This window comes from Myxocyprinus asiaticus, chromosome 49 (assembly GCF_019703515.2).
Source record: "Myxocyprinus asiaticus isolate MX2 ecotype Aquarium Trade chromosome 49, UBuf_Myxa_2, whole genome shotgun sequence".
In the NCBI taxonomy this organism is placed as follows: Eukaryota; Metazoa; Chordata; class Actinopteri; order Cypriniformes; family Catostomidae; genus Myxocyprinus; species Myxocyprinus asiaticus.
The window spans coordinates 3,814,052-3,841,584 of record NC_059392.1 but is presented as its reverse complement, the minus strand read 5'-3'; the positions used below and the strand labels follow the sequence as shown (position 1 = coordinate 3,841,584).

General features: G+C 37.0%; 1 protein-coding gene across 7 annotated transcripts; it reads left to right on the top strand.

The window, feature by feature from the left end:
- Positions 1 to 27,533, top strand: nisch (nischarin). Of its 7 annotated transcripts, XM_051694199.1 has the most exons (21): positions 7 to 191; positions 789 to 872; positions 970 to 1,152; positions 3,883 to 3,931; positions 4,096 to 4,259; positions 4,671 to 4,766; positions 4,859 to 4,954; positions 7,999 to 8,151; positions 8,248 to 8,316; positions 8,471 to 8,656; positions 8,761 to 8,889; positions 10,737 to 10,850; positions 16,445 to 16,562; positions 17,425 to 17,540; positions 17,625 to 17,665; positions 18,473 to 19,783; positions 20,491 to 20,677; positions 21,460 to 21,610; positions 21,807 to 21,935; positions 22,188 to 22,349; positions 24,084 to 27,533. In XM_051694199.1, exons 1-21 carry the CDS (start codon positions 111 to 113, stop codon positions 24,710 to 24,712), a joined length of 4,248 nt encoding a protein of 1,415 aa, XP_051550159.1. In that variant the 5' UTR covers positions 7 to 110; the 3' UTR covers positions 24,713 to 27,533. The 7 variants fall into 7 exon arrangements, 6 of the variants coding, with proteins under 6 accessions (XP_051550163.1, XP_051550165.1, XP_051550164.1 ...); XM_051694200.1 differs by lacking the exons at positions 21,807 to 21,935; positions 22,188 to 22,349; positions 24,084 to 27,533 and having other exon boundaries at positions 4 to 191; positions 20,544 to 20,677; positions 21,460 to 21,605; XM_051694202.1 differs by lacking the exons at positions 20,491 to 20,677; positions 21,460 to 21,610; positions 21,807 to 21,935; positions 22,188 to 22,349; positions 24,084 to 27,533 and adding an exon at positions 19,936 to 20,127 and having other exon boundaries at positions 4 to 191.

The window sequence follows — 27,533 nt, the reverse complement described above, 5'->3', positions numbered from 1 at the left end:
GAGAAGGCGGCCCTTCACTCCTCGTCATGCACAACAAAGATGGAGGCGCGATGTGACAGCTAGACTTTCATCTTTCACTGCGACGCGCTCGAAATTGCGTTCAACTGAAGATGGACCCGCCGCATTTATCTGAACAGACCGCAGAGAAGCGCGTGAGCATCGGCGGATCCCAGCTGGTGGAAAATTACACGGTCAGTTTGATGTTTCTGTTTGGGTCGCTTGTTTTAATGCATAGTCATGGAGATAACAATCTGCAAATAAATAGGCCTATGTATCAAATGAGAAAAAAAAACAAAACATAAAGGTTGTTGCAGTGTATTGTAGCATTTGATGTGATAGCCAAATATGATCGACATTTTTTTTTATTATTATTGTATTTTTTACATTTAGGTGTGTTGCGTAACAGTGAATGCAATTTAAAATATAAACATTAAGTAATTTGCATCTGATTTATTAATCTAGACATAATCTGCCAATTTTTTGTCTGTTTAATTATTAATGAGCATGTGAATTTTTAATGATGCTTGCAGCTTAAATGGGTCTGTTCAAAGTTCACTTTAAAAGATTTACATGCTCATTTGCATAATATATGATATGTATATTTTAGATTAGACTTTTGTGTTGTTTAAGAGAGTGGAGAGGCATTTGGTTGTTAGTAGAGACACCAGGTGATGAATAATGGTTGATATTAATGATTAATTTCATATTAATTAGGTGAAAATATGAAAGCTCTTTGGTTGTTGTTGTCATAGTTTTTTTTAATAATGTAATATTCTCAATCACATCAGGTTTACATTATAGAAGTTAAAGTTGGAGACCACAGTTGGACCGTCAAACATCGCTACAGCGACTTTCATGATTTGCACGAAAAAGTAAGTGAAACCATCAAGTTTTTCAATGTGTTCCTAAAATACAGCAGATCTCAGATATTGACAGTGTGTCCAAACTCTTAAATTTTGTCAACTTCAGCTCACTGCAGAGAAGAAGATTGATAAACATCTGTTGCCACCCAAGAAGATCATCGGCAAAAATTCCAAAAGCCTCGTTGAGAAGAGACAGAAGGAACTGGAAGTTTATCTCCAAACTCTCCTGAGCAGATTCCCAGCTGCGACTCCAAAAGTCTTGTCCAACTTCCTGCATTTCCATTTATATGTGAGTGCTCACTTACTTTTGAGTGAGTAGAAGCAGAAGATTGTGTTGTTTACAATAGATTGTCCTGTGTAAACAGAAAATTCCTCTGATTGTGTTAGTTTCTCATATCTGATATAGTCTGGTTAAATATTAGCCATAGTTTATATGTACTTTGGGCGATTGGGTATCCACAAGAACAAAAAATGCATGCATACAACTTTTGCTTTATTCTGTGATGCACTTTTGCATTAAAATCCTGTGAAAATTAAGCAATAACTCCAGCAATTCATGTTCGAATGCATCTGTTATCTGCCCGCTAGCCTTGTTGTCTCGCTGACAGTAGTGGTATTGATATTGACCTCTGAAAGGCTTTTGTGTGGAAGAGGCATATGACCAGTCTGCAGTGTTCTTTGGTGAGGAGAAATGCATTACGTTTGTGTTTTTGCCCTGGATGGCAATTGTGTTTGTTGCATGCATGTAATAGTGCATTTTTCCAGCTCATTTCCTCAGAATAGAAAGGAAGCACTTTAAAAAATGAGCAGCAGGATATCAGGAGGAAATCTAAGGATTTGCTTTGAGAGATCACTCAGGAAATGGGTTGGAAAAGCACTTGCAGACCATTAAAGCTTGACAGATGTAATGACATTACTGTTTGTGCCAGTAAAGATTTTGCAGTGTAATCGATGGTCAGAGCCACTGGTTGCAATGCGTAAAGGTCTAAAAATTAAAGCTGTTTACACGCGTACAGAGGTCGACCGATGTATTGGCACCAAAAGCACTGATAGTTGCTTTTTTGAACTAACGGTTGTCGGCAAAAATCTGGTTTTGCTGATATATCGGCATCGATAGTTGCTTTTTCAAACTAATGGTTATTGGCAAAAATCTGGTTTTGCTGATATATCGGCATCGATAGTTGCTTTTTCAAACTAATGGTTATTGGCAAAAATCTGGTTTTGCTGATATATCGGCACCAATAGTTGCTTTTTTGAACTTGCGGTTATCTGCAAAAATCTGGTTTTGCTGATATATCGGCATCAATAGTTGCTTTTTCGAACTAACAGTTATTAGTTGAATTTAAAATTCAATATACCGGCACCGCTAGTTGCTTTTTCGAACTAATGGTTATTGGCAAAAATAGTTTTTTGCTGATATATCGGCACCGATAATTGCTTTTTTGAACTTGCGGTTATCTGCAAAAATCTGGTTTTGCTGATATATCGGCATCAATAGTTGCTTTTTCGAACTAGCTGTTATTAGTTAATTAGAAATTCAGTATATCGGCACCGCTAGTTGTTTTTTCGAACTATTGGTTATTGGCAAAAATCTGTTTTTGGTGAAATATCGGCACTGATATTTGCTTTTTCGAACTAACGGTTATTAGTTGTAATTGAAAATTCAATATATCGGCACCGCTAGTTGCTTTTTTGAACTTGCGGTTATCTGCAAAAATCTGGTTTTGCTGATATATCGGCACCGCTAGTTGCTTTTTCGAACTAATGGTTATTGGCAAAAATCTGTTTTACTGATATATCGGCACTGATAGTTGCTTTTTTGAACTAACAGTTATTAGTTTAATTGAAAATTCAATATATCGGCACCGTTAGTTGCTTTTTCGAACTAATGGTTATTGGCAAAAATCTGTTTTTGGTAAAATATCGGAACTGATAGTTGCTTTTTCGAACTAATGGTTACTGGAAAAAATCTGTTTTGCTGATATATCGGCACTGATAGTTGCTTTTTCAAACTAATGGTTATTAATTTAATTAAAAATTCAATATATTGGCACAGTTGCTTTTTCTAACTAACGATTATCTGCAAAAATCTGGTTTTGCTGATATATCGGCACCGATAGTTGCTTTTTCGAACGAATGGTTTTCGGCAAAAATCTTTTTTTCTTTCTGATATATCAGCACCAATAGTTGCTTTTTCGATCTCACAGTTATCTGCAAAAATCAGGTTTTGTTGATATATCGGCACCAATAATTGCTTTTTGAACTAATAGTTCAGTATTTAAAACAAATACTGACTCTGCGTTGAGGCAGGTCCAATTTGTTACAGTAAGGTTTTAAAAATGAACTCTCCTAAGAGGATTTGTTTTTCAGTAGATATCATAATTTCACAGTAATGTTAATGTTGATTTTGACTGAAAAGGACAAAAGTATTGTTTTATTATATAATACCAGATTACCATACAATTATGACAAGCAATCGCTGATGATCTACTGTTGATGAATTATTGCTTATACAGTATTTATTAGCCCATATGACAATGTTTACTTTTTTAGTGTTTATATTGTAATACATTTTAGATGATTGAAGAGTGCATTTTTTGATTCACTTACTTGTTTGTGTGCGCTGGGAACACAAATAAGAGTCCCAGGTGTTTATCGGGCTTGTTGATAGTAGAAGTCCAGCATTATGCACAAAATCTTCTTTGTTTTCTGGTTAGTATTGGTATTTTGGTTGTACATTTATTAAACTGCATTTGGGATTTTATTCATTTTGGACTATTGTTGTGTCTCTGTCTGTGCCCGTCACAGTAAGGAAAGACTAAGAACAATTTTTGACATTCAGTAAATCGATTTTAAAAACTATCGGCCAATTTATCGGTTATCGGCCTATACCACCAGCTTGATTATTGGTATCGGAAAAATCCACTATTGGTCAACCTCTCATACAGATGAAATATAGGAAGTGGAATTTGTTGAATGTCACAATTTAATTTTTCTCTTTGAACTTCTGTATTTTCAGGAAATCAATGGAATTGCTTCTGCCCTTGCGGAAGAGCTGTTTCATAAGGGTATTTTGTTATGTTCCTAAAGTTATTACATGAACATAGAATTGTATTTATATTTAAATTGAATTTCAAGTTGGATATGGATTTAAACACTTACTCCTTTCAGAGACAACTCGCATTGATGCTCTATGAAGATCTATAGTCATGAGTTATGTCTTTTCGCGCAGGTGAGCAGTTGTTAGCTGCAGGTGAGGTGTTTCTCCTGAAACCCCTGCAACTGTACGCCGTCACCCAGCAGCTGAAACTCGCCAAGCCCACCTGTGCCAATGGAGATGCCAAAGCTGACCTCGGGCACATTCTGGATTTTACCTGCCGCCTCAAGTATCTCAAGGTTTGAGTCTTTGTCACTTTAGAGTCTAACAGATCTTGGGATGCATTATATATTGGCAGCCATATCAGATAATGTCAGGGTATATATATTTTATAATATTGGACAAAATTTCCAGTATGATGACCGGTATGCTAAATATTTTTTTATAATAAATGAAGACATTTTTGGTTGTGCGAGGTTTCAGAAGTACTAAACAGTTATTCACCTTCTCTACTTGGCATTATAATATTTGAAACCAGAGATTAGAGCTGTATAAATTTATAGTATCGTTTATCATATCGGTTATCAGCCATAACAAAAATAATTATCGTTTTACGGAATGGCGAAAGTACTGAAGTATTTCCCTTGTGGTAATATTATCTAAAAAATGAATATATTACATGAACATTGTCCTGAACTTTCTAAACTCAGATCCCTGGATCGATAAATACGGTGGGAACGAGTAACATTGAGGAGCAGAGCCTTCCCTACGACCTGTCCATCTTTAAAGCACTGCTCCAGATAGAGGTAAAGACACTTGACTTATGGAAAGACCGTGTGTACCCAAAAGCACATTGAGGGTGGTGGACATTGTTAACACTAACATCTCTCTTTTTCAGATAAGCGATTGTGATGCTGGACAGATCAAAGGTCTGCCCTCCCTCAAACCCACTCTGGCGACGCTCAGCATACACCTCTCGGCCAATAGTATGAAGGTATATTTGATGATCAAGAGCATGTAATTCAGTATTAATGCACAATATAAGCCATCTATAGAAACAAAATTGTGTATTTTTAGGGTGGGTGAATTGATTGTTTTAATGTCAGTTAAAATGGCACAGTTTTTAGTTTGAATTTTCTTTAGTGTCAGTTTTAAGGTCATAAAAAATTTAGTGTCTTTAGTTTCAATTAACATTTTAAAAATTTTTTTTGTTTTGTGGTGTTTAATGTCAGGTTTTAGTGTCCAAACTGTCAGTTAAAATGTTACGGAGTTTTTAGTTTTATTGTCAGTTAAAATGTTATGAAGTTTTTAGTTTTAGTGTCGTTTAGTGTCAGTCTTTAGTTAAAATATTACAGTTTTTAGTTTGTGTCGTTTAGTGTCAGTTAAAATGTTACAAAGTTTTTAGTTTTAATTTCATTTAGTGTCTTTAGTGTCAGTTAAAATGTTAGAGTTTTTAGTTTTAGTGTCAGTTAAAATGTTATGAAGTTTTTAGTTTGTGTCGTTTAGTGTCAGTCTTTAGTTAAAATATTACAGAGTTTTTAGTTTGTGTCAGTTAAAATGTTATGAAGTTTTTAGTTTGTCGTTTAGTGTCAGTCTTTAGTTAAAATATTACAGAGTTTTTAGTTTTAGTGTCAGTTAAAATGTTACAGAGTTTTTAGTTTGTGTCAGTTAAAATGTTATGAAGTTTTTAGTTTGTCGTTTAGTGTCAGTCTTTAGTTAAAATGTTACAGAGTTTTTAGTTTTAGTGTCAGTTAAAATGTTATGAAGTTTTTAGTTTGTGTCGTTTAGTGTCAGTCTTTAGTTAAAATGTTACAGAGTTTTTAGTTTTAGTGTCAGTTAAAATGTTACAGAGTTTTTAGTTTAAGTGTCAGTTAAAATGTTACAGAGTTTTTAGTTTTAGTGTCAGTTAAAATGTTATGAAGTTTTTAGTTTGTCGTTTAGTGTCAGTCTTTAGTTAAAATATTACAGAGTTTTTAGTTTTAGTGTCAGTTAAAATGTTAGAGTTTTTAGTTTTAGTGTCAGTTAAAATGTTATGAAGTTTTTAGTTTGTGTCGTTTAGTGTCAGACTTTAGTTAAAATGTTACAGAGTTTTTAGTTTTAGTGTCAGTTAAAATGTTACAGAGTTTTTAGTTTAAGTGTCAGTTAAAATGTTACAGAGTTTTTAGTTTTAGTGTCAGTTAAAATGTTATGAAGTTTTTAGTTTGTCGTTTAGTGTCAGTCTTTAGTTAAAATATTACAGAGTTTTTAGTTTTAGTGTCAGTTAAAATGTTACAGAGTTTTTAGTTTTAGTGTCAGTTAAAATGTTATGAAGTTTTTAGTTTGTGTCGTTTAGTGTCAGTCTTTAGTTAAAATGTTACAGAGTTTTTAGTTTTAGTGTCAGTTAAAATGTTACAGAGTTTTTAGTTTTAGTGTCAGTTAAAATGTTATGAAGTTTTTAGTTTGTGTCGTTTAGTGTCAGTCTTTAGTTAAAATGTTACAGAGTTTTTAGTTTTAGTGTCAGTTAAAATGTTACAGAGTTTTTAGTTTTAGTGTCAGTTAAAATGTTATGAAGTTTTTAGTTTGTGTCGTTTAGTGTCAGTCTTTAGTTAAAATGTTACAGAGTTTTTAGTTTAAGTGTCAGTTAAAATGTTACAGAGTTTTTAGTTTTAGTGTCAGTTAAAATGTTATGAAGTTTTTAGTTTGTCGTTTAGTGTCAGTCTTTAGTTAAAATATTACAGAGTTTTTAGTTTTAGTGTCAGTTAAAATGTTACAGAGTTTTTAGTTTTAGTGTCAGTTAAAATGTTATGAAGTTTTTAGTTTGTCGTTTAGTGTCAGTCTTTAGTTAAAATGTTACAGAGTTTTTAGTTTAAGTGTCAGTTAAAATGTTACAGAGTTTTTAGTTTTAGTGTCAGTTAAAATGTTACAGAGTTTTTAGTTTTAGTGTCAGTTAAAATGTTACAGAGTTTTTAGTTTGTGTCAGTTAAAATGTTATGAAGTTTTTAGTTTGTGTCGTTTAGTGTCAGTCTTTAGTTAAAATGTTACAGAGGTTTTAGTTTAAGTGTCAGTTAAAATGTTACAGAGTTTTTAGTTTTAGTGTCAGTTAAAATGTTATGAAGTTTTTAGTTTGTGTCGTTTAGTGTCAGTCTTTAGTTAAAATGTTACAGAGTTTTTAGTTTAAGTGTCAGTTAAAATGTTATGAAGTTTTTAGTTTTAGTGTCGTTAGTGTCAGTTAAAATGTTACAGAGTTTTTAGTTTTAGTGTCGTTTAGTGTCAGTCTTTAGTGTCAGTTAAAATGTTACAGAGTTTTTAGTTTTAGTGTCGTTTAGTGTCAGTCTTTAGTGTCAGTTAAAATGTTACAAAGTTTTTAGTTTGTGTTGTTTCGTGTCAGTTAAAATGTGACAGTTTTTAGTTTGTGTCAGTTAAAATGTTACAGAGTTTTTAGTTTGTGTCAGTTAAAATGTGACAGAGTTTTTAGTTTTAATTTCGTTTAGTGTCGTTAGTGTCAGTTAAAATGTTACAGAGTTTTTAGTTTTAGTGTCAGTCTTTAGTGTCAGTTAAAATGTTACAGAGTTTTTAGTTTGTGTCAGTTAAAATGTTACAGAGTTTTTAGTTTGTGTCAGTTAAAATGTGACAGAGTTTTTAGTTTTAATTTCGTTTAGTGTCGTTAGTGTCAGTTAAAATGTTACAGAGTTTTTAGTTTGTGTCATTTAGTGTCTTTAGTGTTAGTTCAAATGTTACAAAGTTTTTATTTTAATTTTAGTGTCTTTTTTTTAGTGTCAGTTAAAATGATATGAAGTTTTTAGTTTGAATCTCGTTTAATGTCAGTTTTAAGGTCACAGAGAATTTAATTTTAGTGTCACTTAAAATTTTACAAAGTTTATAGTTTTAGGGTCCTGTATTGTTAAGTTAAAAGGTTACGAATTTCTATTAGTTTTTTTAGTTGTATTTAACGGACAAGAATTTTACAAACCAGTTTTCTTTTTTTTTTTAACTACAAACCTTTTCACTAACACTGAAAGCTGTTTGTAAAACTGACTAACTGTGTTTTGTCTTCAAAAGGAAATCTTAGTTCCGGAAGCATCTGAATTTGCACAGTGGGAGCCTGAGGGTGTTGATACAGACTGTCCCGTGACGGCGATTATTCCCAAATGGAAGATGCTCACCACACTCGATATGAGCCGAAACTTCATATGCTGCATTGACGAGTCAGTGGTGAGTTGTGAATTCAGTTTCACACCATGCAAAGTACAAAAAAACATTTGTTGTGTGTATTCTTTGATCTTTGATCTTGAAAGTCTTTCTTTATAGAAACTGATACCTGAAGTTGAATTCCTTGATCTAAGCTACAATGAGGTATCTCTAGTGGAAAACCTTCAGGTGTGTTGTCTCAGAAGCATTTCAGATCATATTGATTTTAAAGTATTTAAAAATTTAAAGTTTAGAGTCTTTCTATTGCAATCTTTTCTTGATTTGATATGCATGAACCATTGACTTCCAAAGTATGTAAATAGATTCCAATATATTCATGCAGCATTTGTACAACTTGGTTCATCTGGATCTGTCCTTCAACAAACTCACTGTCCTCGAGAGTGTTCACACTAAACTCGGGAATATCAAGACTCTGAATCTGGCTGGGAATCAGCTGGAAACGCTCTCCGGCCTCAGTAAACTTTACTCATTAGTTAACTTGGACTTGAGCAGCAACAAATTAGCCCAGGTAGTTGATGCTTTTTGTGTAAGCAATAATTTAAGCATATATAATATAGCAAAATATCATAGTTTCAATTTAATATTCTCTCTGTTTTGTTTTGTTTTTCTCAGCTGGATGAAATCAAACACATTGGCACACTTCCCTGTCTGGAAAAACTGACTCTGGCCAATAACCCAATGTGTATCATCCCAGACTACAGAACTAAAGTTCTGGCCCAGTTCTGCGACAGGGCCTCTGAGGTACAGCACTTTTTTATTAGAGAATTTGTCCTTTTAAGCCTTTTTCTGTAATTTAATTATTTTTTTAACCAATAAACCATTTTATTTTTTTACAGGATTTATTAAATCTACTGTAGTTTATTGTTATTGTAGTTACAGTGGATATAAAAAGTCTACACACCCCTGTTAAAACAGCAGGTTTTTGTGATGTAAAAAATGAAACGAAGATAAATAATATCAGACTTTTTGCACCTATAATGTAAAAATTACAACCTATGCCATGCCATTGAAAACCAAAATGACACATTTCAGTGAAAAAAAAAACAAACAAAAAAAACTTAAATGCATAAATGTGCACACCCTTTTGTAATTGGGTATGTGGCTGTGTTCAGAGTCAACCAATCATCAAGCTCATGTGAAATAGTACACACCTGTCTTCACCTGAAGTGACTCTGATTAACTCCAAATAAATCTCAGCTGTTCTTGTAGGATTTTTCTGACATCTTCTTGGTTGCATGCTACTACAAGAGCCATGGGCCACAAAGAGCTTACAGAGCATCAACGGGATCTCATTGTTGAAAGGTATCACCCAGGTGAGAGCTACACATTTTTTCCCAAGGCATTAGATATACCATGGACACAGTGAAGACAGTCATCAACAAGTGGAGAAAGTATGGCACAACAGTGACATTATCAAGAACAGGACATCCCTCCAAAATTGATGAGAAGACAAAGAGAAAACTGGTCAGGGAGGCTGTCAAGAGGCCGATAGCAACATTAAAGGAGCTGCAGCTCTTTCTGGCAAGTACTGGTTGCTCCCTACATGTGACAACTATCTCCCATATTCTTCATCTGTCTGGGCTATGGGGCAGGGTGGCAAGACCAAGCCTTTTCTGACGAAAAAAAAAAACATCCAAGCCCGGCAAAAACTTATATCCAGTCTCCCAAAACCATGTGGAAAAATGTGTTATGGTCTGATGAGACCAAGATTGAACTTTTTGCCCAAAATTGTAAAAGGCATGTTTGGCACATAAACAACACAGCACATCAGCAAAAGAACACCATACCCACGGTGAAGCATGGTGGTGGCAGCATCATGCTTTGGGGCTGCTTTTCTTCAGCTAGAACTGGGGCTTTAGTGAAGGTGGAGGGAATCATGAATGGCTCAAATTACCTGTCAGTTTTGGCACAGAACCTTCTGACATCTGCTAGAAAGCTGAAAATGAAGAGATCTTTCACCTTTCAGCATGACAGTGATCCAAAGCACACAACCACAATCAACAAAAGAATGGCTTCAGCAAAAAAAGATTAATGTTTTGGAATGGCCCAGCCAGAGCCCAGACCTGAATCCTATAGAAAATCTGAGGGGGGACCAGAAGAGGGCCGTACACAGGAGATGCCCTCGCAATTTGACAGATCTGGAACGTTTTTGCAAAGAAGAGTGGGAAAATATTCCCAAGTCAAGATGTGCCAAGCTAATAGACTCTTATCCAAACAGACTGAGAGACTACTGTAATAAAATCAAAGGGTGCTTCAACTAAGTATTAGTTCAGGGATGTGCACACTTATGCAATTAGGTTATTCTAAGTTATTTATTTTTTCTCTGAAATGTGTCACTTTGGTTTTCAGTGGCATTGCATAGGTTGTAATGTTTACATTAAAGGTGCAAAAACTCTGATATGATTTATCTTTAATTTTTTACATCACAAAATCCTGCTGTTTTAACAGGGGTGTGTAGACTTTTATATCCACTGTATATGCTAGTTAATAATGTATACTACTTGTATGTAAACTACTGTTTACATACAACTTCTAATGTGTTACAGATAAATTCTTAGATTAATAATGGAGAAATCTATTTCATACAGGTGTGTTTGGATGGTATAATCACCACGGAGAAAGAGCTTGACACTGTGGAAGTTCTGAAAGCCATTCAAAAAGCCAAGCAGGCCAAAGACCGAATGGCAAACAATGATAAAAAGGTATTTTTGAAATTGTATAATTTAACGCTATATTTAATACAAACAAATAATAGGGAAATGAATATATTTTTTCTCCCCTTTTTCTCCCCAATTTGGCATGCCCAATACCCAATGCGCTCTAAGTCCTTGTGGTAGCGTAGTGACTCGCCTCAATCCGGGTGGCGGAGGACGAATCTCAGATGCCTCCGCGTCTGAGACCGTCAATCCGTGCATCTTATCACGTGGCTTGTTGAGCGCGTTACCGCGGAGACTTAGCGCGTGTGGAGGCTTCACGCTGTTCTCTGCGGCATCCATGCACAACTCACCAGGTGCCCTACCGAGAGTGAACCACATTATAGCGACCACGAGGAGGTTAACCCGATGTGACTCTACCCTCCCTAGCAACCGGGCCAATTGGGTTGCTTAGGAGACCTGGCTGGAGTCACTCCGCATGCCCTGGATTCGAACTTGTGACTCCAGGGGTGGTAGCCAGCATCTTTACTCGCTGAGCTACCCAGGCCCCCCTCAAAGGGAAATATTGCTAGTACTTTGTATCAGTAAGTTGGTTCAGCTTTAGCTTAAAGCCCATTTGAATATGTAAATGCACCAATTAGCACGTTTACATGCACATTCTAATATGATTATGCTTAATAATCCGAAATCTTGTGTGGATTTGTAAACGCAATAAGTGGCTTTCCTTTATCAGTGTAAGGTCAAAAATGGCTTAAGAATAAACCGGTTGATGGCCTTGCATTTAAACACCTTTACCGGCGTTATTACTGGCGTATCCAATGAACATAAGAGTTATGCGCATGCCTCCTCACGGTTTGATGTCAAAAGCTGAGAATAACAGAAAACAAATATCATATGCATGTGAGTATATCCAAGTTGTGACTTCTCTGGAGAGGCGATCCTATCCCGGACGAGCCCCCAATTTATGTTATGGCCAGCTCGTTAAAGACCGCAACATAAAGGGGAGTCAGTGCAAAGTAAAATTAAAAGATATGATTTTATTGTAAATTAATTCAAATTAACATAACGGCTTTTACTGGTTAAGAGTCTCCACCCACATCTAATTGGCAGCCTCTCACAGGAAACAAAAAAGCAAAAGGTCATGGTCACGTAACATTAAATAAGATGATTTTTGGCAGTAAGTATTAATATATAATTGGTGTGCATGTATACAGGCTCATTGATACCCAAAAAATTTAAGTAGGCAGCTTACTAGGTCACATCCATCTCTAATGCAAAGTACTGTTTTTTTTTGGGGGGGGGGGGTTGGTATTAGGTTTGGGAAGTGTTATGTTTCATTACAACACATTACATAATGTATAATAACAGTTCAAATTAATGCACAGATAAAAAAAAAAGTTTATTCAATATAGGGATGCTGCGGTGTGAGTCTGAGAAAAAAAATCCCGGATAACCGGTTTTTACAGTTATTTGCACATTTTCTTATTATGCAACAGCACTGATGAAAAACATGCATATCATATAACAGTTGTCTAAATGTCTAAGTGGATGTATTTCTGGGGGATATGTGGACACTAAAGGAAGCCCTAAAATAAGAAAACTGATACATACACAAAAAATAGGAGGTAGAGACGTGTCCAATCTACAGCACAACACCGCTTATGTGCATCCCGAGCACAGTGATTTGCTTAAGTATAAACAAAGTGCTTCAAAAGTGCGTAAATGTAAGATTATTGTGGGTGCGAAACATGTAGTTCACAGCATTAAACAGTTTTTTTTTTTTTCTTCTGCATCAGTTTATTAAAGCAACCCATTGTCTGTCAAACACCCCAACATAAAGAATCGGCAACAGACTCTAAATACTGTCCACAACACCAAACAAATAAACCTTTGGACTATGAATAATATCGAGAACATTTCTTACAGCAGGCAATTTAATGTCCGATCATGACTAAAATTGACATTTATTGTTGAATGCGGTGAATTTGTATAAAAGCAATGCTTTAAAAAGAGGACGATTTAAGACACAACTTTTCAAGGTTTACTCGCTGATAGCATGCAATGCACCGCGCGTTGTCAGCATGCTTAAACATTACAAAAAGTGACATCTTTAATTCATCAGTTTAAAATAAACACTAGCGAACGACCGATATGGCTTTTTTTAATGGCCGATGCCGATATCCAGAGATAGCAGGGTGGCCGATAGGCAGATGCAATGCTGATAAATAACACAGTTTAATATAGTAAATAGCATAAACATAAAATTGCTAAAAAATAAATAAACTCTTATTTAGCACTATATTTACTCAATTTCACACACAACCTTAACTTTGTAAAAAAAGAATGTAAAAAATAATATTGTATTTTTAATGGTAGATAGCAGTTTCTTCTGATTTCTGTTTAGTCATCAAATTGTAGTAATTTATTGCCCATGAAGAAATTAATATATTAGGAAGAAGGAAATAACAGTACACACAGTAGTCCGGCAACCATATATGGCATGTCCACGTTAGCAATCGCATTTTATCAAAAAAATACTGAATCAAACCAATTGTACGTTCAGTGCATAGTGAATTAGACATTTACTTATTGCACACATGCCACGCTTTTACTTTAAGGTTGCACCAGAGACTATTTAGCCGAGACGGGCCACTTCTATTAAAATGAATGGGAAAAATTAGAATGCCCAATGGCAGCCAATGGTCAACGGATGTAGATGGGTAGTCCCGCCTTACTGGTAAAAGAGCCAATCACCTTTTAGATACAGACATCGCCTGTCAATCAACTCGAGAACGCGCATGCACATTAGCTATACAAGCTGGGAAAAATTTGTTTTTTAGCGTAATCTGAGGTAAAGGAGCACCATTTATGATACCAGTGTTGTCATATTTTACTGCTGATTGGAAATATGTTCTTTGATTGTAATCTTGACCAACCATTTTGGAGATATTGGTCCTTCTCTATTCAAGTAGATAAGAGCTGCACTGTCATGACTGGAAATAGTCTCCCGAAAGCATTCCAAACATGGCCGACAGCGGACTGACTTTGGTTGCACTCACGTGCTCGTGCGTATCCAGCGCGAGCAGCAATCTCCTGACAGTTTAAACGGCCTGGATCGCCTGCTTGGATTGTTGTCATGATTTGTGAATGAGAGGGACGTTTGATTCTGATCATGAAGTTTTTGATTCTGGCTGATAGAATACACGCTTCAGAGGAAGATATTAGATGAGCGCTCGACGGGAAGAAAACGCTGGATTTTTGCGAGGTTCGTGAATTACATCTGTTTAAACAAAATATCTGCATATTTGCAGATGGTATATAATAGAAGTTTTATTGATATTTGCCTTTTATCATTCGAGAAATGACAGGGAAGTGTTGAGGAGAGACTGTTAGAATACGTGCTTCAGAGGAAGATTTATATTATTTTGATATTTGCCTTTTTATCATTAGACAAGACAGTTAAAAATTACAGGGAACTGTTGAGAGAGAGGGAGAATGAAACGGGCTCAAACGCGTCTGTCGCGGCTCTGATATGCGGACCGTTTAAATGAGACCGTGTTGCACACAGGTCTATTATTGTAGTAACACGATGGCACATAACAACAAACCGAACCGTGACTGGTCATTTACGTGTCTGAGTCGCTTCACATGCAAACAGGCGAATCTCGGCGCCCTCAAGAAACAAATCGGCCAAAGGTGAATTTACTGGCCGAATATCGGCCGATATATCGGCCGACCACTAATCAACACATCTAAAAATATTAAACGTACTAGTTTGTTGTTGGATGACTAATGGAGCATTCTGTCCCATTTGTAGAATGTGCATCTTTATATGACTTCTAACTGTCACATCCATCATCTTCAGTCAGTCATTTAAATGCTGCCAAAAAGTCACTTTTTTTGATGGATATGAGTCTGATAGATCGAATTCCTCTGTTATATTTTGGAATTCATGTGTTTAAGCTTCAGTTTCACATGAATTGAAAGTTCACGTTCAGTCCGGGACACCTGGCCATTAAAGCACCATGCGGCCACCATCCGTAACCATAACAACCGCTCCAGTACCCACACAAGAGTTTTCCCATTTAGGCTTTCAAAGTCTTACGAAAAACTCTTTTATATTATATATTTATACATTGTATATCATATTTTGCCATGTGTAAATAAAGCATTTCACAATTTTTGAACCGTGGATTCTAAAGTCTTACGGTTAAATTAACCGTGATATTTTTAATCGCGGTTAATAGTAAAACCGTATAATCGCGTCATCCCTAATGCAATGCATAATATTTATACACTGTATCATATCAAACATTCAGAAAAAGCATTAGGGTTAATGTGTCATTAAAAAATTACCCTTACTTGCTCATCTGAAATGCCTGTCTGCTTTCTTCACCATGAAAAACAACTGATCATTTCTATGGACACCTTTAACATCTCCACTGACTCCACATATGACTCATGTGATGTATTTCATGTTTTCTAAATTCATATGAAAGTTTTGTGTGGGTAACAGATCTACAGACCGAAATTGCACATTGTCAGCCGTTGACTGTCTTGTGTGTTTTATTCCTGCAGGGGGCGCTTGACGCTCTGAAAACCGAATCCTCCATTCATCCGCATTTAAATCTAAGAGCGCTTTATATCCATTTGGAGACATTTTACACTGGATAGTTATTTTTAACAAAAGCTGATAATTGCAAGGATTCATACCTGTGAATGAAATCCATCTCAGCATAATCTATAATAGCATTTTTAAAAATCCTCATCCAGGAATAATAAACGACTGTGAGCTCATGCATCCTGGCCAGTGCTGAGAAAAGTAACGGGTACCACGTGACACCACCATCTTGTTGGGCGATACCAACTCATACAACGGAGGGGGGACTTCAGTTTTTTGTCTCAATATGTCAGACTCCCAGCCACGCAACTGCAAGGGATCTCATACAAAATTATTTTCAGCGTTGATAAAAATATATAAACACGGACAGATGCATGATTGTGGAGGGGGGGTTCAAATCACCCCCTTCACAGCATTGGGGGGGACGTGTGTCCCCCAATTCTACGCCAGTGTGTGTATGTAACCGTAACTGAATAGTATAGTTTGATTTGTAAGAATGACAATTACTGTATGCTATATAGTCAAAATATTACTCTTAGATCAAGCTTATTAGTGTGTTTTAAAGGTGTGTTGGCAGCTTGTTGCTTCTCAAGCAATCAGTTAACAATCACAAGATGTGAATTATGTGAAAAGTAAATGTCTGGCTTTCATGCTCAAATGGATTTATTTCTGTGTCAGCGTCTACTGCATTACATAACAACTAACATCCTACCGACTGATAGAAACATGAGTCGCGGTGCCTCCTCCTGGCCAGAGCCTGATAGTGACTGACTGTGACAACACTGTGTAGTACTACTTTGTGCATTTGAATAGTTTATACGTCTAGAGTGTCTCATTAGAAAGACATTAAAATGTTTGATTTATCTTAATACATTGTTCTAATTTAATATTTTGGTATTAATATTTTTAAGTCAATCTGCGATTACCCTTCTTGCATAGTTCCCTTCACTGAACTCGAGAGGTCTTGTGTGCGTTTATTCCCACCGTGTTTTGCTTTTGAGCCTGATGTTATTGTTGTCAGGTGAGTGAGTTCTCGGGGCAGGCCGCGGGTGGGCCGCAGGCATCCTCTTCATCTTCTCTCATCGCACCGCCTTCCTCTTCCTCCCCCTCTATGTCCCGTTCCACCTGCACCAGTCAAGGTAATCATGTATGTATCGCGCTGCTGGGACGAGGGGGGGAAAACAATAATGGATAAAAATAACCTAAAAAAAAAACTTCTATTGCATAATGATTGTATATTAATAATCAGAACTATCAGAATCTTATTTCTTTCAGGTGGTAGTTTTCTTTGCACCAGCTCATATTTAATTGTACATATTTAATTTACATATCTGTTTATTTCAGCATGCTAATTTATTATAATGAAGTTTGGGTGGCACGGTGTGTGCCTTTCTGGTCAAAAAAAGAAATAAAACAATTTCATTGGCATTTCCTCAGTGATTTTTCTCAAATCTTTCATGTAAATAAACATAATGTGCATCCATTTTATTTCCTTTGCAGTTTAAAATGGCCTAAATGTCAAATTTGTGGTGATCAATTTGCATTGGTTGCTCTAATGCAGATTGGGCCTGATTTTCACTATTCTATTTCACTAACTATTTGATCTACATGGTTTCTCCTTTGTGTTAGTTACTAAGCAACGGAGTGCTTTAATAGACTTTCCATTTTTGCAAACAGCATATAAATATTCAGCATTACATACTCCTATAAGATGTGATTTAGAAGAGTTTTCTCAAATATTTTTGGAAAATTATTGCATGTATTGAAGTTGCCACTGTTTGCTGTTAATCATCTATTCAAAGACCGGGAAATAAAGAAATACGATACTCAAGCAAACAATGTGGGCAACTCTAGATTTTCATTTCCAAGAAATCAATTGCATGCCATTTCATATCAGCACCTTTGACCTGTATTTTAAGTTTTTTATTTTGATATCTTTGTGATTTGATCTAAAATTTTGTCGTTATGTTATATCTTTATACTTGTCCTCCTTCCTTTCAGAAATAACTTGTATAGAAAAAGCTTTTGTTACCAAAGAGATATTAACTCATGTGGATTCTACACTTACCCAGAGATGCTATGATGTTTACAGCCCGACCTGTGAGATCATCTTGCAGGTAGGTTTGTAAATTATAAAATGGTAATAGGATTATTATTCTGATTTTAGCAAAAATTTTAAATGCGATTTGTCAATTTTGCAGGTGCAAACTCAGATTGATTCCTCTTTGTCTTCTGGCATCAGGTAAGTTCTTTCTACACTTCTCTTTAGAATCTGTTAGGCCCAAAACATACTTTACAGGTGCGTAAACACAGACACTTCTAGCTACGTAAGCTCGAGTTCACACGTCGTTGCATTCTGAATCATGTTATGGCCAAATCACATTGCCCCAACAAACTTAAACATAATGGCGTACATTAGCGTAAACCCGTCATCATGTATGGTCGGTTTTCTATTTCAGGTCAACTACTGTCAAACCAGAGCAACAGTTTTAAGAGTATCTTGCAAAGCAAGTTTGTTAAACTGTCAGCATTTTTATAGCTAGCTTTGTGAATAATAACGGCTATGGTATACTTTGTTTTTATATGTGCTGTTACGTCTCGTGCATGGTCAGGCATTCTAGCCTTCAAAGAATACTTTTCTGACTGCGAGCAAGTATGGACTGCTTTTTGATACTCTTTAGTACAGTCAACTCCAGGCGATGTGCAGACGACCTGTACAGAGATTTACGTCACAGTCACTGTGCGTGAAAGGTAGCGGCACACGGAAAACTGAAGTGTACTTTAGCCTTAAATCTATCACCTCCCTTGAGTACTGAGGTTTGTTACCGCCACAGTAATGCAAGTAGGTACAAGAGGACCTAACACTTGCAATGCATTGGCCAAGCCTCAATGTCTGTGTTTATGTACTTGCGTTTTTGGGTTTTATAGCTTGAACTGGATTTAGTTACCTAACGTGTCAATTCATTGGTGCCTGAAGGGTAATAAATGGTGTTGAAATGCTTGAGCTTTTAGGGTTGTACATTTAAGATTTTTCTTCATTCCTCTTTAGTCCCTGTTGTTGTGAAGAAGAATGGAAACCATGGACCACATGTCTTTGTAATCTCTTTCTGCCTCCTTCATTACTGTCCTACACAACCACCAACCAAGAGTTCACCAACCGGCTTTCTGCTCTCATCAGCCAGGCTAATAGAGAAGAATCAACACCCAGACGATGTAGGACCACATCTCTGGAAAGCACTGAACAAGATGGCACTCAATCTGGGGATGGGTACTTTGAAATGAGTCTAGATGAAAGTGAGGAAATCATTGGCTCTTTCTCCTCATCCACTGTTCAGGAAAAAGGACCAGATGATGCAAAGAAGGAATCTGCCAATGCTAATGTAAATATGGTGATTTGGTCCCTTTGCATCCATGTTGGAGAAGGTTTGAGTCAGCGTCCATCTTGTTTGGTGGCAACGGACAGCTCGTTTGTGGTTTTCCGTTCACGGTCAGTAGAACCAGGAAGCAGCTTGCAGGAACTAATGGACAACATTGAGATAGACTTGGTTGTGTTGTACACTGACATTGAGACCTTTCAGTTTGACGTTCCAGAGGTTTGTGTCTCCTTAAAGGTGAAGTCCAGCAATACTCAATGGTGGTTCTTCTCAGATGCCCAAAGTTTGAAGGACATCCACTCTCATGTCAGTCCTCAAGTGGACCAAACTAACAAGCAAGTTATGAACACCTCAAACACTCAAATGTTCATCCGACAGTTTCTGAACTCTTGGGACTTTGAGGAGAATGAAGGCTGTGTGAAAGGCGGACACTTGGTCCATTTCCTCAATCTAGAGTCGTTATCTACCTCCGACAAGAATGTCGCAAACAACCCACAACTTCCAAAGAGTGCACCCTCAAATGATTTTTCTCAAATCGGCCTGTTTGAAAGTGATAAGGACCAAACCTCCAATCCCATGATTCTATTCTTGACCGCTCGACACCTCTGCGTTCTCAAGGTTGACTTTGTCGCTCTAGCAGCCCGAGACTCCTTCGAAGAAAACATGATGCGTAGCTGTTCCAAAGTAACACGTATTCCGCTCTCTGTCACACTGCTCAACCCAAAGCACAGGTGCTCATGTAGGGCCATCTCGAACTCTTGCGGTTTCCGTGATGACCATGTTGTAGAGCTGATAGCTTGTCACGAACGCTTGACCGCAGTTTTCACCCTGCCACAAGACAAGTTGACGTTCCTGAGGGAGTTCAACAAGCTCCGATCCAATCTAAAGGAAATTAAGACCATCACTATTCAGCACACCAAGAAAGGCCACTTAAGAGTGAACAGTTGCCCTGCCTCCTCTACAACCACCCAAAGAATGCCGAACAGGTAACGGAGCTCCTTCTATACAAAACAGCAACGCATTTCTATCGATATGTTAGCATAGATCCCATTTTGACCCCAAACTTATAACCACTGATAAGCTGTTTTGTCTTTACAATCCAATACAGTCTAATCTTTTTTTATCACCACACGACCAGGGCTGATAGAATTGATTCCCACCACTTGCATGAGATGTCGCTATAGAACGGCACTGTCAATGTTATTACAAGGACAATCTATCTGGAGCAACCTGAGGTGGGATGCCTGGCTCAAGGGTTCAATGGTCATGGCTCGCTTTTTGAGGGAAGCGAACCAGCAACCTTCCGTTTACCAGCCCTGAGCTTTAAGGCCAAAGTATACTCTGGTTTTCCGCATGCTGCTATGTCTCACACAGTAAGTACGGACTGTCCGCATACAGCGCAGTTGTTCTAGACCATGGGTAAGACATAACAGTGCAAAAACGAAGGATACCCTAGCCTTTAACCACTACAATACACTCCATCTATTGAGATGTGGGCTAGTAACTGGAAGGTTGTAGGTTCGAACCCTGCAAATAGCAATCCATTTGTACCCTTCATTGAGATGCCTAACCTTAGGTTGTTCTAGGGGGATTGTTCCTGTAATAACTGAACTAAAAGTTGCTTTGGGGAAAAAAAGTATTTACTAAATGACTTGCTTATTTATAGTAGATACACTGTGTTGCTTTTTCACAGTGTTGCTCAGGAAGTCCCAAATCCCCATTTGACCCTGTCTCTGCTGTACCCAGCCAAATCCCTCATTCAGCAGCTAACAGAGGACAACCAGTGTCCGTCACACCTCTCCCTGTCCTCTTCACTACTTTTCCTCTCATCTCTGAAGGGAGAGCAGCTCGTTCACTTCTTCCATGACAGCATCGCAGAGGCAAGTCACTTTTACATTTTGCCAATTTCCAAAAAGTAGGGTTCCCATGGTCGTGGAAAACCTCTAAGCTGGAATTTTAAAATTGTCTCGTCCTAGAAAAGTCATTGAAATTATTAAAATCTTAAGTCATGGAAAAGTTATGGAAATTTCTGAAGTGAATATATTTTTCAAGTTATGATCTGTATGGCAGTTCAAATAGCCGCCGTTGAGCCGCATTCACATTTCAAGATGTTTTTGTCTTTTTGGAGACTTTTATGTACCAAGTATAATTGTTTACATTTATGTTTAAATCTACATGACATGCAAATGAAAATCTGATATTTATTACTTCCCGTGGACCCCTCTCTTCCCTGTGCACGCTATTAGCCTCCGTACACTATTAGCCTCCGTACTCCATCTACTTTGCCTTTTTTCAGTTTGGCAGCTGCTTTGTTTTTTAAAAGGTAAATATCTGAACAATTTTCCACTCTTTCAAAAAAGCTTTGATGTCCTTTGCAATCAGTGCCTTGTTTTTACAGGATATCCTAGACTGAATTTATCCAGGAGACGAACACACGTAACCATTGAAATCTGTAACATGATCTGTGACCTTTACTAGAACATCACCTAGAATATTTATTTATATAGAAAAGTTGTATTTCGTGGTAATATGCTCTATTGTTCAGAGTAGTCACTTTATGTTCTATAGCTTCATATTATAAATGCATTTTGTTTAATGCCTGCCTTCACAGACTGTGTCCATGTCTAAAACTGAAGGTGGTTTTGTCATTGTTGGTGTGCAGGTGGAGAATGAAGAGCTGAAACACATTTTGTGGACATCAGTGCTCTTCTATAGATCTCCTGATGTTGAGAGCACTGCATGTGTCCTGCTGTCAACCAAAACCCTTTATTTCATCCTGGACGATTCAGCATCCACACTCACCGACCAATCCAGTGAGCATGACCTTAACATTGAGTTATTATGCCAGTAATCTATTCTATTCTTCAGATGTGTTCTGTTTAGATCTATTTGGATGCATCACAGATCTATCCTATACATTACAGTTCTGTGCTGTTTTCTGTACCAGTTTAGCCAATGTTCTACATGATAGCAGTCATTTGAGAACATTAAAATTGATTCATCTTGCAGTGATGTGGACCTGGCAGCCATCCGAGCACAAGGACACCGATTTCCTCATCTCCTTCTGTTTTACACTAAAGCTGAAGGACCTTCAGAGTGTTAATGTGGGGCTGTTTGACCAGTACTTCAGAGTCATGGGTGAGTTTATTGGACCAAGATGCACTACTGATCCAATTTACCAGGTAATAATATCTCAGAGTGCCCTTGATTGGCTTATTTGTCAAGGTTAATAAGTGAAGTTTACAAAGCTGCATTTGATGCAACTGAAATGATTAGTTCAAAATAAACTGTTCTAATAAATACAAGTGCATGAAGTTCAAGGGCAAGGTTTTACTCAAGTCCTTTGTATGCAAGAAATTAAAAATTAAGAGTTTCTGTCTCTCTTCCAAGGGCCCTCAGCTGATCACATAATTTCCTGTGTGACCCGTGATGGTTACGGCACACATCGGTTTCTCCAGCAGCTGATGATGGTTTTGTCTCTGCTGGAGAAAGTGCCCTCACCTGAACCTTCTGAGTTGGATTTCTACACACAGTTTGGAAACAAAAGCAAAGGTATGATACAGTAACCTCCTAGCAAGCACAACCATGTAAGAACGCTATTCAAATGTTGTGATAATATTTTTATTCAATGTAGTTAATATGACAGATTCAAAAAATGTTGCAATTATATGAATAATCATGTTTGGCAGTTAAATTGCCAAATGAAATAAATCAAAAAGTTAAGCGTTGTTAAATAAAGGTGTAAATGAACGTTTCGCAAACTTTATGACTTTGGTTGTATTTTGTTCGTAAACATACATCCCGTATACAGAAGAACTGTCACTAATGCTGCCTTCACGTGCTATCGGATTATTATACGGAACTATCGGAATTATTATACCACTTGTAAGTCATAATTACGAACACGTCACGTTCAAGTGCTTTGTTGTCATAAACATGGAGGACACCGGGTTTATTCATGAATATTTCTTTGGAAACTATTATTTTGACATCGTAATACATGCTAGCTGACGTAATACAAGTGGCTGACGATGCCGTCTTTGTTAATAGGATGTGTTCAATATTCATAGTGCTGTGGAAAAAGTAAGTGAACCCTTGGATTTAATAACTGATTGATCATCCTCTGGCAGTAATAACCTCAACCAAGCGTTTCCGGTTTCTGCGGATTAGACCTGCACAACGTTCAGAGGGAATTTTGGACAATTTTCATTACAGAACTGCTTCAGTTCAGCCATATTCTTAGGATATCTGGTGTAAACGGCTCTCTTGAGGTCATTCCACAGTATCTCAATTACTTTGATGTTTAGGGTCATTGTCCTACTGTATCACCCAACTTCTGCTGAGCTTCAGTTGGCACACAGCCCTCCCCTCATTATCCTGTAGGATATCTTGATAAACTTGGGAATTCAATTTTCCCTTGATGATGGCAAGTGGTCCAGGCCCCAAAGCAGCCCCAAATCATGATGCTCCCTCGCTCCACCATACTTCACTGTTGGGATGATGTTTTCATGTTGATATGCGGTGCCCTTTTCACGCCGTACATAGTGCTGCGTGTTCTTCCCAAACAATTCAACCTTAGTTTCATCAGTCCACAAAACATTTTCCCTGTAGCATTGTGGAGTGTCAAGATGGTCTTTGGCAAACTTCAGGCATGCAGCAATGTTTTTGTTGGAAAGTAGCGGCTTCCTTCGTGGTGTCCTGCCATGGACACCATGCCTGTTTAATGTTTTCCTTGTAGGCTCATGAAGCACAGACTGAATGCAGACATATGACAGAAACGGCAAGCGATAATGAATAAAACCATCATTCACTATTGAAGATGTACTCTCCTCCTCCATGTTGAATGTTTACATATCTTCCCAACTCGGAAACTCGGGTATCGAAATTATCCTAAAGTGTCCCATTCATAATTACGTTCATGTGCAACTTCCGGTTCCAATTATTTATGATAATTCCGATAACACGTGAAGGCAGCATACATTTTAAAATCTTTCATTTAAATATACAGATTATGCAAAACCTAAACAAAACATCCCATAAATGTTACAGTTTGGTTCTGAAAATGTTTGTTAATACAAACAAGTACGCTGCATGTTATGTTAGTTTTTAGAATTTTGGTTGTGGTTACTAAAACGTTTTTAAAATGTTGTACTGCGACATTACCTAACTTCAAACAAAATGCTGTAAATGTTGTAAAACATTTTTAAAATGTTTTGTGCTTTCTGGGCTAAGACCTCTACCAGGTCTCCACTTTGACAAGCTGTCACTTTTTGTATTTTATATCAGGTAAAATGGAGAACTATGAACTGGTCCACTCCAGTAAAGTGAAGTTTGTGTACCCAAGCGAAGAAGAGATCGGAGACCTAATGTTCATCGTAGCTGAAAGGAAAACCCCTCAAGCCACATCTCACTCCTCCAACATCCTTCTTTACGTGCTGGTCTTCCAAGTCCATGTCGTTCCGGGCCAAACCGCCCAAAACCAGAGCCTTCTACAGCCCAAAACTCTCATACTCACCAGCACTGACGTCTTCCTACTGGACGAAGACCATATCAGCTACCCTCTACCTGAGTTCGCAAAAGAACCGCCACAAAGAGACAAGTACCGCCTCATGGACGCGCGGCGCATACGTGACCTGGACCGTGTGCTAATGGGCTATCAGACTTACCCCCAAGCCCTCACGCTGGTATTTGACGACGTTCCCGGTCCCGATCTTTTGTGCCATCTTACCATGGACCATTTTGCGGACAACGACGGGAAGGGCGATAGGACACAGGGCGTTGGAGGGGCCGAGGGCGAAGTGCAGTGGTGTATCTTTGTACCGGGAGCGGACAGCAGAGAACGGCTTATATCACTTCTGGCTCGCCAGTGGGAGGCGCTGTGTAGCCGAGAACTACCGGTAGAGCTAACGGGATGAAGTGCGAATTACTAAATATGGTAATGCGGTAAAAACGTAAAGCACGATTTTCGGCCATGTGCGACAAAAAAATGTTGTACAAACTTTTTTTGTATTATTTCGACAAAATGCATCATGGGAAAGCTGTATTGTAGAATCCACACTATATTTACCCCACGTTATGAACATTTGATTTTGCAAACTTTTTTTTATTGTTTCGACACAGTGCATCCTGGGAAAGCTGTATTGTAGAGTCCACATTTTATTCATCCACCTGCTACAAGCATGTGGTTTGTATGAATTCTTTTTTGTATTGCATTGTTTCGATAAAATGCATCCTGGGAAAGCTATATTGTAGAGTCCACACGAGTGTAATATATATATTTTTTTTTTTGTCTCAGGCTTCAAATTTTGTTTTGCTGCTTTTCAGCCATATTTATCTGCTGCTGTGTACAATCGGCCACGTATCATGAAAAGTGAAATGTCTGTTATACAGTTTTGTGCGACAGTGTTATTATTTTAATTTTAAGTAAACGTGTTATTTTGCGACAACAAAATGCTTTTGTATTTTGCGAGGAGTTTTCATGAAGGGAAATATGCACAGTCTTTCTTATTTTAATGTGAATGCTGTTTTAAAGTTTTAGAAAGTATTCCCAAATTGAATCAGTGAATTTATTTGTAAAGATTTTGACGTTTGTTATATAAATGGAAAACCACTGAACACGTGTTTACAGAACGCTTTTAGCTTCATGAAATTATTCACAATGGGAATTCAGACTGAACGTGCACTTTGAATTTTTAAGAAAATTTATGTGATCAAATCAATTTCCTCAAATCAAAATTTGTATTTATTCTTTGTTTTAAAATCCAAACATTTCATTTTAGCCAAAAATTAAACCAAATCCTTAAACAGTACATAGTAAAGCCCAAACTATGAAAAGAAAAGGAAAAGAAAAAAATATATATTTTGAATCAGGAAAACTAAGCCTATTTTTTTGCAGTGTTAAACCATTTTTCCTACTTGCCATTTCTTCACGACAGTAAGGCAAAATGTCCTCTCAAACTTTCATTACTCTACAATTTAAAACTATTATTTATTTAATGTTAAAGTACAGTGGCAAGAACAATTATGTGAAACCCTTTGGAATTAGCTGGTTTTCTGCATTAATTAGTCATAAAATGTGATCTCCTCTTCATCAAAGTTACAAGTATAGACAAAACACAATGTGCTTAAGATAACAACACACAAACATTCATAATATTTAATGTCTTTGTTGAACACATCCTAGTCTCCGCGATCCACGCACAACTTACCAAGCGCCCCATTGAGAGCGAGAACCACTAATTGCGACCACGAGGAGGTTACCCCATGTGACTCTACCCTCCCTAGCAACCGGGCCAATTTGATTGCTTAGGAGACCCGGCTGGAGTCACTCAGCACGCCCTGGATTCAAACTCATGACTCCAGGGGTGATAGTCAGCGTCAATACTTGCTGAGCTACCCAGGCCCCCGTGAATGTTTATTGGGATGTGTTCAATAAAGACATGAAAGATTATAATTATTTGTGTCTTTAGCTGAAGCACATTGTGTTTGTCTATACTTGTGACTATGATGAAGATGAGATCACATTTTATGACCAATTAATGGCAGAAAGCCAGCTAATTCAAAAGGGTTCACATACTTTTTCTTGCCACTGTATTTATACATCTTGGCAGTGTTTTGCCACTGAAATAATCATTTTTGATGTTTACTCATGACAGAGGATCTGTATGTTGTTTGTATTTTGTTTTGTTTTTATGACATTGCTGGTTATAATTCTTTGAAGAAATGGCATTATTGGGCGCTAAAATGTAAAAAAAAATTTGAGTGGGTTTTTAATATTAAAATTCAGTATAAATATATAGAATGTATATTTTATTATTAATATATTAATAATGTACTGTATATTATTATATAATTATTCATACAATTAATATTAAAATAAATATATTAATTTAATGTGCAAAAAAAGCAGAAAAGATGAGGTTGAATTTATCAAATCTTTTAAATTTATATATTAAAAAGTTAAAATAAATAAGAAATGTTGCAAACTGTTAAAATTTCCAAGCTTGTCACTTTGACTTAAATGCCGACTGCATAATTAACAAATTAAGTCTCAAAAATCTCCCCAAAGTGTGTCGTGTGACTAACCGATGACCTAGTTAACCAAACGAAAAAGGCTCTTCTTCTATCCAAACCTCTGGTTATTTCCTCCAAGACGTATAGTCAGCAATATTCGATCCTGCTGTGAAACCTAGTGGGCGTGAACTTTTGTAAAAAAAAAAATAAATAAATAAATAAATAAAAACACACAACAACATTTGTGTTTGGATTGACCGCTGGTCAATGCACACTGGAACATACAAAAAAAATGATGCTTCGGAGAAACTGACGGTGGTATTTTTTCAGCTCTGTAATTTACAAGCTGCCAGTTGCAGTTACATAAATGAGGAAAGGGCAGGAAACATTTGCTCTGTGCTATTGAATTAAAGCCACCAGCACTGGGCATTGTCAATTTGACCCTGTTCTTCCTGTTATTTCTTGGTAGGCAAACTGTCTGGGTGAAGGTCATGTTTGATTCACTGTATACTTCGTTTCGTTTGCAGAAAATATGAAATACTGGACATTCAGGTATTTAAAGGGACAGTTCACTCAAAAATGGAAAATTAAAATTCCATTGTAGTGATGTTTGTTAATTATTATGTGGCACAAATCACAGTTATATTTAAGATAACATGTAAGAAATTAAATAAATGCTACAATAAAACAATGGGAAAATAATGATGATGAGTTTAAACCTGA